The sequence below is a fragment of the Coregonus lavaretus genome (assembly GCF_964263955.1).
Source record: "Coregonus lavaretus genome assembly, contig: HAP1_SCAFFOLD_2477, whole genome shotgun sequence".
Taxonomy (NCBI): domain Eukaryota; kingdom Metazoa; phylum Chordata; class Actinopteri; order Salmoniformes; family Salmonidae; genus Coregonus; species Coregonus lavaretus.
The window spans coordinates 12,501-24,856 of NW_028159021.1; the positions used below are offsets into that span (position 1 = coordinate 12,501).

At 39.8% G+C, this 12,356-nt stretch overlaps 1 protein-coding gene across 1 annotated transcript in view; it reads right to left on the bottom strand.

Moving 5' to 3' along the window:
• LOC311123356 (thyrotropin-releasing hormone-degrading ectoenzyme-like) overlaps positions 1 to 12,356 on the bottom strand; it is a gene marked incomplete at both ends in the record, with an annotated part of 68,914 nt that overhangs the window by 2,961 nt on the left and 53,597 nt on the right. The window contains one exon of the mRNA XM_084197626.1: positions 11,231 to 11,368. Coding sequence (XP_084053752.1) covers positions 11,231 to 11,368 — 138 coding nt within the window. The remainder of the gene's footprint in view (positions 1 to 11,230; positions 11,369 to 12,356) is intronic.

Consider the following 12,356-nt stretch of genomic DNA (forward strand, 5'->3'; position numbering starts at 1 on the left):
GAGGAGACACTACAGGGCCTGTTCACCCTGCTACCATCTAGAAGGAGGAGACACTACAGGGCCTGTTCACCCTGCTACCATCTAGAAGGAGGAGACACTACAGGGCCTGTTCACCCTGCTACCATCTAGAAGGAGGAGACACTACAGGGCCTGTTCACCCTGCTACCATCTAGAAGGAGGAGACACTACAGGGCCTGTTCACCCTGCTACCATCTAGAAGGAGGAGACACTACAGGGCCTGTTCACCCTGCTACCATCTAGAAGGAGGAGACACTACAGGGCCTGTTCACCCTGCTACCATCTAGAAGGAGGAGACACTACAGGGCCTGTTCACCCTGCTACCATCTAGAAGGAGGAGACACTACAGGTGCATCAAAGCTGGGACCGAGAGACTGAAAAAGAGCTTCTATCTCCAGGCCAGCAGACTGTTAAATAGTCACCACTAGCCGGCCTCCACCCAGTACCCTGCCCTGAACCTTAGTCACTGTTACTAGCAGGCTACCACCCAGTACTCTACTCTGCACCTTAGAGACTGCTGCCCTATGTACATAGTCATGGAACACTGGACACTTTAATAATGTTTACATACTGTTTTACCCACTTCATATGTACAATTGAAGTCAGAAGTTTACATACACCTTAGCCAAATACATTTAAACTCAGTTTTTCACAATTCCTGACATTTAATCCTGGTAAAAAATCCCTTTCTTAGGTCAGTTAGGATCACCATTTTATTTTAAGAATGTGAAATGTCAGAATAATAGTAGAGAGAATGATTTATTTGAGCTTTTATTTCTTTCATCACATTCCGAGTGGGTCAGAAGTTTACATACACTCAATTAGTATTTGGTAGCATCGCCTTTAAATTGTTTAACTTGGGTCAAACATTTCGGGTAGCCTTCCACAAGCTTCCCACAATAAGTTGGGTGAATTTTCGGCCCATTCCTCCTGACAGAGCTGGTGTAACTGAGTCAGGTTTGTAGGCCTCCTTGCTCGCACACGCTTTTTCAGTTCTGCCCACACATTTTCTATAGAATTGAGGTCAGGGCTTAGTGATGGCCACTCCAATACCTTGACTTGGTTGTCCTTAAGCAATTTTGCCACAACTTTGTAAGTATGCTTGGGGTCATTGTCCATTTGGAAGACCCATTTGCGACCAAGCTTTAACTTCCTGACTGATGTCTTGAGATGTTGCTTCATATATATATCCACATAATTTTCCAAACATAACGATGGTCATTATGGCCAAACAGTTCTATTTTTGTTTCATCAGACCAGAGGACAATTCTCCAAAAAGTACGATCTTTGTCCCCATGTGCAGTTGCAAACCGTAGTCTGGCTTTTTTATTGCGGTTTTGGAGCAGTGGCTTCTTCCTTGCTGAGCGGCCTATCAGGTTATATAGGACTCGTTTTACTGTGGTTATAGATACTTTTGTACCTGTTTCCTCCAGCATCTTCACAAGGTCCTTTACTGTTGTTCTGGGATTTATTTGCACTTTTCGCACCAAAGTACGTTCATCTCTAGGAGACAGAACGCGTCTCCTTCCTGAGCGGTATGACAGCTGCGTGGTCCCATGGTGATATACTTACGTACTATTGTTTGTACAGATGAATGTGGTACCTTCTGGCGTTTGGAATTTGCTCCCAAGGATGAACCAGACTTGTGGAGGTCTACAATTTTTTTTCTGAGATCTTGGCTGATTTCTTTTGATTTTCCCATGATGTCAAGCAAAGAGGCACTGGGTTTGAAGGTAGGCCTTGAAATACATCCACAGGTGCACCTCCAATTGACTCAAATGATGTCAATTAGCCTATCAGAAGCTTCTAAAGCCATGACATCATTTTCTGGAATTTCCCAAGCTGTTTAAAGGCACAGTCAACTTAGTGTATGTAAACTTCTGACCCCCTGGAATTGTGATACAGTGAATTATAAGTGAAATAATCTGTCTGTAAACAATTGTTGGAAAATTACTTGTGTCCTAACCGACTTGCCAAAACTATAGTTTGTTAACAAGAAATTTGTGGAGTGGTTAAAAAACGAGTTTTAATGACGCCAACCTAAGTGTATGTAAACCTCCGAATTCAACTGTATATACTGTATTCTAGACAAGACTCATCCTATAGCATTACTGCTGTACATACCTTTTCTATTCATATACTGTCCATACTGTCTATACACACCATCAAATACATATATATTTATATCCCGGACTCCGACATTGTTCGTTCTGATATTTCTAGATTTCTTAATTCCTCTCTTTTTATTTTTTGGGATTTGTGTGTATTGTTTTGTATTGTTAGGTAGGAACATAAGCATTTCACTGCACCTGCGATAAGATCTGCAAAATGTGTATACACTACCAGTCAAAAGTTTGGACACACCTATTCATTCCAGGGTTTTTCTTATATTTGACTATTTTCTACATTGTGGAATAATAGTAAAGACATCAAAACTATGAAATAACACATATGGAATCATGTAGTAACCAAAAAAGTGTTAAACAAATCAAAATATATTTTTTATTTGAGATTCTTCAAAGTAGCCACCCTTTGCCTTGATTACAGCTTTGCACACTCTTGGCATTCTCTCAACCAGCTTGATGAGGTAGTCAGCTGGAATGCATTTCAATTAACAGGTGTGCCTTCTTAAAAGTTAATTTGTGGAATTTATTTCCTTCTTAATGCCTTTGAGCCAATCAGTTGTGTTGTGACAAGGTAGGGGGTGTATACAGAAGATAGCCCTATTTGGTAAAAGGCCAAGTTCATATTTTTGGCAAGAACAGCTCAAAGAAGCAAAGAGAAACAACAGTCCATCATTACTTTAAGACATGAAGGTCAGTCAATCCGGAACATTTCAATAACTTTTTAAGTTTCTTCAAGTGCAGTCGCAAAAACTATCAAGCGCTATAATGAAACTGGCTCTCATGAGGACCGCCACAGGAAAGGAAGATCCATAGTTACTTCTGCTGCAGAGGATAAGTTCATTAGAGTTACCAGCCTCAGATATTGCAGCCCAAATAAATGCTTCACAGAGTTCAAGTAACAGACACATCTCAACATCAACTGTTCAGAGGAGACTGCGTGAATCAGGCCTTCATGGTCGGATTGCTGCAAAGAAACCACTACTAAAGGACACCAATAAGAAGAAGAGACTTGATTGGGCCAAGAAACACAAGCAATGGACATTAGACCAGTGGAAATCTGTCCTTTGGTCTGATGAGTCAACATTTTAGATTTTTGGTTCCAACCGGCGTGTTTTTGTGAGACACGGTGTGGGTGAACGGATGATCTCCGCATGTGTATTTCCCACCGTAAAGCATGGAGGGGGAGGTGGTCCCATGTAGCTCAGTTGGTAGAGCATGGCGTTTGCAATGCCAGGGTTGTGGGTTCAATTCCCACGGGGGGCCAGTATGATTTTTTTTTTTTATAATGTATGCACTCACTAACTGTAAGTCGCTCTGGATAAGAGCGTCTGCTAAATGACTAAAATGTCAAAATGAAAAATGACTAAAATGTGTTATGGTGTGGGGGTGCTTTGCTGGTGACACTGTCTGTGATTTATGTAGAATTCAAGGCACACTTAACCAGCATGGCCACCACAGCATTCTGCAGCGATACGCCATCCTATCTGGTTTGCGCTTAGTGGGACTATAATTTGTTTTTCAACAGGACAATGACTCAACACACCTCCAGGCTGTGTAAGGGCTATTTTAACAAGAAGGATAGTGATGGAATGCTGCATCAGATGACCTGGCCTCCCTTTTTCTCCCCAATTTCGATCTTGTCTCATCGCTGCAACTCTCCAACGGGCTCGGGAGGCAAAAGTCAAGTCATGCGTCCTCCGAAACGTGACCCACCAAACTGCGCTTCTTAACACCCGCTTAACCCGGAAACCAGCCGCACCAATGTGTCGGAGGAAACACCGTTCACCTGACGACCGAGGTCAGCCTGCAGGCGCCCGGCCCACCACAAGGAGTCGCTAGAGCGCGTTGAGCCAAGTAAAGCCCCCCCAGCCATACCCTCCCTTAACCCGGACGACACTGGGCCAATTGTGCGCCGCCCTATGGGACTCCCAATCACAGCCGGTTGTGATACAGCCCAGGATCAAACCCAGGTCTGTAGTGACGCCTCTAGCACTGCGATGCAGTGCCTTAGACCACTGTGCCACTCGGGAGGCTCGACCAATATAATTGGATTTGATTGGTATGCAGTGATGAACAATATTTCATAGGATAGAGATAATTTGGAAACAGAGACATGATTTTCTCCATCTGTACACTTGTTGTCTGTTGCTTGGTATGCAGTGATGAACATTGTTTCTTTCACAGGGCTATATAAAACCATTTATCTGGAGAGAGATGTGATTACTGAGATTCAGCCTCCTCCCTAGATGAACTGTTTATTGTGCCTTCATACCCCAGGGCCAACCAGCCTCTCCCATCCTCTCTCGCTCTCTCTCTCTCTCTCTCTGTGTGTCTCTCTCTCTCTCCTCCTCTTCTCTCCTCCCTCCCTCCATCTCTCTATCTCTCCCTCTCCTCCCTCCAACTCTCCTCCACTCCACCCTGCACCTCATCTCATTCAACAGATCAAAATATTAAAAATACAGCACCGACATCTTAAAAACACAGCACCAACATATTAAAAACACAGCACCAACATATGAATTTTTTTTCACATCAAACACCCAGCTAATTAATTCAATCTAAACGCTGGGAGATGTAGTTAGTATGTAATAAGGGTGTGGTTGAGGTGTTAATGTGGAATATCATAATAAAGGTGTGGTTGAGGTGTTACTGTGGAATATCATAATAAAGGTGTGGTTGAGGTGTTACTGTGGAATATCATAATAAAGGTGTGGTTGAGGTGTTACTGTGGAATATCATAATAAAGGTGTGATTGAGGTGTTACTGTGTAATATCATAATAAAGGTGTGGTTGAGGTGTTACTGTGGAATATCATAATAAAGGTGTGGTTGAGGTGTTACTGTGGAATATCATAATAAAGGTGTGATTGAGGTGTTACTGTGTAATATCATAATAAAGGTGTGGTTGAGGTGTTACTGTGGAATATCATAATAAAGGTGTGGTTGAGGTGTTACTGTGGAATATCATAATAAAGGTGTGGTTGAGGTGTTACTGTGGAATATCATAATAAAGGTGTGATTGAGGTGTTACTGTGTAATATCATAATAAAGGTGTGGTTGAGGTGTTACTGTGGAATATCATAATAAAGGTGTGGTTGAGGTGTAACTATGTAATATCATAATAAAGGTGTGGTTGAGGTGTAACTATGTAATATCATAATAAAGGTGTGGTTGAGGTGTAACTATGTAATATCATAATAAAGGTGTGGTTGAGGTGTAACTATGTAATATCATAATAAAGGTGTGGTTGAGGTGTTACTGTGGAATATCATAATAAAGGTGTGGTTGAGGTGTTACTGTGGAATACCATAATAAAGGTGTGGTTGAGGTGTTACTGTGGAATATCATAATAAAGGTGTGGTTGAGGTGTTACTATGTAATACCATAATAAAGGTGTGGTTGAGGTGTTACTGTGGAATATCATAATAAAGGTGTGGTTGAGGTGTCACTATGTAATATCATAATAAAGGTGTGGTTGAGGTGTTACTGTGGAATATCATAATAAAGGTGTGGTTGAGGTGTCACTATGTAATATCATAATAAAGGTGTGGTTGAGGTGTTACTGTGGAATATCATAATAAAGGTGTGGTTGAGGTGTTACTGTGGAATATCATAATAAAGGTGTGGTTGAGGTGTTACTGTGGAATATCATAATAAAGGTGTGGTTGAGGTGTTACTGTGGAATATCATAATAAAGGTGTGGTTGAGGTGTTACTGTGGAATATCATAATAAAGGTGTGGTTGAGGTGTCACTATGTAATATCATAATAAAGGTGTGGTTGAGGTGTTACTGTGGAATATCATAATAAAGGTGTGGTTGAGGTGTCACTATGTAATATCATAATAAAGGTGTGGTTGAGGTGTTACTGTGGAATATCATAATAAAGGTGTGGTTGAGGTGTTACTGTGGAATATCATAATAAAGGTGTGGTTGAGGTGTTACTATGTAATATCATAATAAAGGTGTGGTTGAGGTGTTACTGTGGAATATCATAATAAAGGTGTGGTTGAGGTGTTACTGTGGAATATCATAATAAAGGTGTGGTTGAGGTGTTACTATGTAATATCATAATAAAGGTGTGGTTGAGGTGTTACTATGTAATATCATAATAAAGGTGTGGTTGAGGTGTTACTGTGGAATATCATAATAAAGGTGTGGTTGAGGTGTTACTGTGGAATATCATAATAAAGGTGTGGTTGAGGTGTTACTGTGGAATATCATAATAAAGGTGTGGTTGAGGTGTCACTATGTAATATCATAATAAAGGTGTGGTTGAGGTGTTACTGTGGAATATCATAATAAAGGTGTGGTTGAGGTGTCACTATGTAATATCATAATAAAGGTGTGGTTGAGGTGTTACTGTGTAATATCATAATAAAGGTGTGGTTGAGGTGTTACTGTGGAATATCATAATAAAGGTGTGGTTGAGGTGTTACTGTGGAATATCATAATAAAGGTGTGGTTGAGGTGTTACTGTGGAATATCATAATAAAGGTGTGGTTGAGGTGTTACTGTGGAATATCATAATAAAGGTGTGGTTGAGGTGTTACTGTGGAATATCATAATAAAGGTGTGGTTGAGGTGTTACTGTGTAATATCATAATAAAGGTGTGGTTGAGGTGTTACTGTGGAATATCATAATAAAGGTGTGGTTGAGGTGTTACTGTGGAATATCATAATAAAGGTGTGGTTGAGGTGTTACTGTGGAATATCATAATAAAGGTGTGGTTGAGGTGTTACTGTGGAATATCATAATAAAGGTGTGGTTGAGGTGTTACTGTGGAATATCATAATAAAGGTGTGGTTGAGGTGTTACTGTGGAATATCATAATAAAGGTGTGGTTGAGGTGTTACTGTGGAATATCATAATAAAGGTGTGGTTGAGGTGTTACTGTGGAATATCATAATAAAGGTGTGGTTGAGGTGTTACTGTGGAATATCATAATAAAGGTGTGGTTGAGGTGTCACTATGTAATATCATAATAAAGGTGTGGTTGAGGTGTTACTGTGGAATATCATAATAAAGGTGTGGTTGAGGTGTCACTATGTAATATCATAATAAAGGTGTGGTTGAGGTGTTACTGTGGAATATCATAATAAAGGTGTGGTTGAGGTGTTACGGTGGAATATCATAATAAAGGTGTGGTTGAGGTGTTACTGTGTAATATCATAATAAAGGTGTGGTTGAGGTGTTACTGTGGAATATCATAATAAAGGTGTGGTTGAGGTGTTACTGTGGAATATCATAATAAAGGTGTGGTTGAGGTGTCACTATGTAATATCATAATAAAGGTGTGGTTGAGGTGTTACTATGTAATATCATAATAAAGGTGTGATTGAGGTGTTACTGTGGAATATCATAATAAAGGTGTGGTTGAGGTGTCACTATGTAATATCATAATAAAGGTGTGGTTGAGGTGTTACTATGTAATATCATAATAAAGGTGTGGTTGAGGTGTTACTGTGGAATATCATAATAAAGGTGTGGTTGAGGTGTTACTGTGTAATATCATAATAAAGGTGTGGTTGAGGTGTTACTGTGTAATATCATAATAAAGGTGTGGTTGAGGTGTTACTGTGTAATATCATAATAAAGGTGTGGTTGAGGTGTTCCTGTGGAATATCATAATAAAGGTGTGGTTGAGGTGTTACTATGTAATATAATAATAAAGGTGTGGTTGAGGTGTTACTATGTAATATCATAATAAAGGTGTGGTTGAGGTGTTACTATGTAATATCATAATAAAGGTGTGGTTGAGGTGTTACTGTGGAATATCATAATAAAGGTGTGGTTGAGGTGTTACTGTGGAATATCATAATAAAGGTGTGGTTGAGGTGTTACTATGTAATATCATAATAAAGGTGTGGTTGAGGTGTTACTGTGTAATATCATAATAAATTTGTGGTTGAGGTGTAACTATGTAATATCATAATAAAGGTGTGGTTGAAGTGTTACTGTGTAATATCATAATAAAGGTGTGGTTGAGGTGTTACTATGTAATATCATAATAAAGGTGTGGTTGAGGTGTTACTATGTAATATCATAATAAAGGTGTGGTTGAGGTGTTACTGTGGAATATCATAATAAAGGTGTGGTTGAGGTGTTACTGTGGAATATCATAATAAAGGTGTGGTTGAGGTGTTACTATGTAATATCATAATAAAGGTGTGGTTGAAGTGTTACTGTGTAATATCATAATAAAGGTGTGGTTGAGGTGTCACTATGTAATATCATAATAAAGGTGTGGTTGAAGTGTTACTGTGTAATATCATAATAAAGGTGTGGTTGAGGTGTTACTATGTAATATCATAATAAAGGTGTGGTTGAGGTGTTACTGTGTAATATCATAATAAAGGTGTGGTTGAGGTGTTACTGTGTAATATCATAATAAAGGTGTGGTTGAGGTGTTACTGTGTAATATCATAATAAAGGTGTGGTTGAGGTGTAACTATGTAATATAATACGTGAAGAGGGAATGCATCATCTTATCATCCAGTTACTGTATCAACACAGAGGAAAGATTACTTTGGATTTAGGAAGAAAAGAAGCATGTATGTGTGTATGTGTGTATGTGTATGTGTGTGTGTATGTGTATGTATGTGTGTATGTGTATGTGTGTGTGTGTGTATGTGTATGTGGATGTGGATGTGCGTATGTGTGTATGTGTATGTATGTGTGTATGTGTGTGTGTGTATGTGTATGTGTGTATGTGTGTATGTGTGTATGTGTGTGTGTGTGTGTGTGTGTGTGTGTGTGTGGGTGTGTGTGTGTGTGTGTGTGTGTGTGTGTGTGTGTGTGTGTGTGTGTATGTGTGTGTGTATGTGTATGTATGTGTGTATGTGTGTGTGTGTGTATGTGTATGTACAGTGGGGGAAAAAAGTATTTAGTCAGCCACCAATTGTGCAAGTTCTCCCACTTAAAAAGATGAGAGAGGCCTGTAATTTTCATCATAGGTACACGTCAACTATGACAGACAAATTGAGAAAAAAAATCCAGAAAATCACATTGTAGGATTTTTAATGAATTTATTTGCAAATTATGGTGGAAAATAAGTATTTGGTCACCTACAAACAAGCAAGATTTCTGGCTCTCACAGACCTGTAACTTCTTCTTTAAGAGGCTCCTCTGTCCTCCACTCGTTACCTGTAGTAATGGCACCTGTTTGAACTTGTTATCAGTATAAAAGACACCTGTCCACAACCTCAAACAGTCACACTCCAAACTCCACTATGGCCAAGACCAAAGAGCTGTCAAAGGACACCAGAAACAAAATTGTAGACCTGCACCAGGCTGGGAAGACTGAATCTGCAATAGGTAAGCAGCTTGGTTTGAAGAAATCAACTGTGGGAGCAATTATTAGGAAATGGAAGACATACAAGACCACTGATAATCTCCCTCGATCTGGGGCTCCACGCAAGATCTCACCCCGTGGGGTCAAAATGATCACAAGAACGGTGAGCAAAAATCCCAGAACCACACGGGGGGACCTAGTGAATGACCTGCAGAGAGCTGGGACCAAAGTAACAAAGCCTACCATCAGTAACACACTACGCCGCCAGGGACTCAAATCCTGCAGTGCCAGACGTGTCCCCCTGCTTAAGCCAGTACATGTCCAGGCCTGTGTGAAGTTTGCTAGAGTGCATTTGGATGATCCAGAAGAGGATTGGGAGAATGTCATATGGTCAGATGAAACCAAAATATAACTTTTTGGTAAAAACTCAACTCGTCGTGTTTGGAGGACAAAGAATGCTGAGTTGCATCCAAAGAACACCATACCTACTGTGAAGCATAGGGGGTGGAAACATCATGCTTTGGGGCTGTTTTTCTTCAAAGGGACCAGGACGACTGATCCGTGTAAAGGAAAGAATGAATGGGGCCATGTATCGTGAGATTTTGAGTGAAAACCTCCTTCCATCAGCAAGGGCATTGAAGATGAAACGTGGCTGGGTCTTTCAGCATGACAATGATCCCAAACACACCGCCATGGCAACGAAGGAGTGGCTTCGTAAGAAGCATTTCAAGGTCCTGGAGTGGCCTAGCCAGTCTCCAGATCTCAACCCCATAGAAAATCTTTGGAGGGAGTTGAAAGTCTGTGTTGCCCAGCGACAGCCCCAAAACATCACTGCTCTAGAGGAGATCTGCATGGAGGAATGGGCCAAAATACCAGCAACAGTGTGTGAAAACCTTGTGAAGACTTACAGAAAACGTTTGACCTGTGTCATTGCCAACAAAGGGTATATAACAAAGTATTGAGAAACTTTTGTTATTGACCAAATACTTATTTTCCCCCATAATTTGCAAATAAATTCATTAAAAATCCTACAATGTGATTTTCTGGATTTTTTTCCCTCATTTTGTCTGTCATAGTTGACGTGTACCTATGATGAAAATTACAGGCCTCTCTCATCTTTTTAAGTGGGAGAACTTGCACAATTGGTGGCTGACTAAATACTTTTTTTCCCCCACTGTATGTGTGTGTGTGTATGTGTGTGTGTGAATGTGTATGTGTATGTGTGTGTGTGTGTGTATGTGTGTGTGTGTGTGTGTGTGTATGTGTATGTGTGTGTGTGTATTATTTTAATTTTTTATTTATTTAACCTTTATTTAACTAGGCAAGTCAGTTAAGAACAAATTCTTATTTACAATGACGGCCTACACCGGCCAAACCCGGACGACGCTGGGCCAATTGTGTGTATGTGTGTGTCCGTGCATGGCTGCGTGCTTCTATATATATAGCTGTGTGTCTTTGTGTGTGTCATCCCAATAGCCCACCTTCTATATATAGCTGTGTGTCTTTGTGTGTGTCATCCCAATAGCCTACCTTCTATATATAGCTGTGTGTCTTTGTGTATGTCATCCCAATAGCCTACCTTCTATATATAGGGTTGTGGGTTCGATTCCCACGGGGGGCCAGTATAAAAAAATATGTATTCACTAACTGTAAGTCGCTCTGGATAAGAGCGTCTGCTAAATGACTAAAATGTAAATGTAAATATAGCTGTGTGTCTTTGTGTATGTCATGCCAATAGCCCACCTTCTATATATATAGCTGTGTGTCTTTGTGTATGTCATGCCAATAGCCTACCTTCTTGTACGCGATCCAGTCGAACACTCTGTCTATGTCAGTGGCGTCGTCCACCTCCTGAGAGATAGGATGGGAGCTGGCCAGACCGTCCAGCAGCATCACCTCATGCAGAACATCAGTCAGGAAACGCTGCTTCTCCTGGGGGGGGGTCACAGGGTCACAGGTCAAAGGTCAGAGAGGTCGATGATACACAACTACTACAGGGAAGTTTTAAGACACAGGTCTCACTTGGGAAAGAGGTCTTCTGACCTCAATGGGACTACATGGATAAATAAAGAGGTCTTCTGATCTCAATGGGCCTACATGGTTGAATAAAGACGTCTTCTGACCTTAATGGAACTACTTGGTTGAATAAAGGTTAGAAAGAGACAACGTTATAAAACTTAGGTAAATGTATGTATTTAGGTAATGTTTGGGTAAACTCAGGGGGTTCCAGGTAACTGTATTTTCCTGTGTACGTAATAATGATCGAACTCATCCTACTGAGGACGATGGGGGATAATTCCTTTCAACGAGTCTGAGGAATATAATCCATTAATCCAAGATAATTATTATTCTAATGTGATGAGAGCTCATCGAAATGCACTAACACCCCAAACATTTACAAGAAAAAAACGTCTTGGTAATCGAAATAATCCCACACTGAAGTAATCCATACTTCACACCTCTTCATAACATTAAATTCCTCTTAATGGAGTTCTTATTGTATAACATTATATTCCTCTTAATAGAGTTCTTATTGTATACCATTATATTCCTCTTAATGGAGTTCTTATTGTATACCATTATATTCCTCTTAATGGAGTTCTTATTGTATAACATTATATTCCTCTAAATGGAGTTCTTATTGTATACCATTATATTCCTCTTAATGGAGTTCTTATTGTATAACATTATATTCCTCTAAATGGAGTTCTTATTGTATACCATTATATTCCTCTAAATGGAGTTCTTATTGTATAACATTATATTCCTCTAAATGGAGTTCTTATTGTATAACATTATATTCCTCTTAATGGAGTTCTTATTGTATACCATTATATTCCTCTTAATGGAGTTCTTATTGTATACCATTATATTCCTCTAAATGGAGTTCTTATTGTATACCATTATATTCCTCTAAATG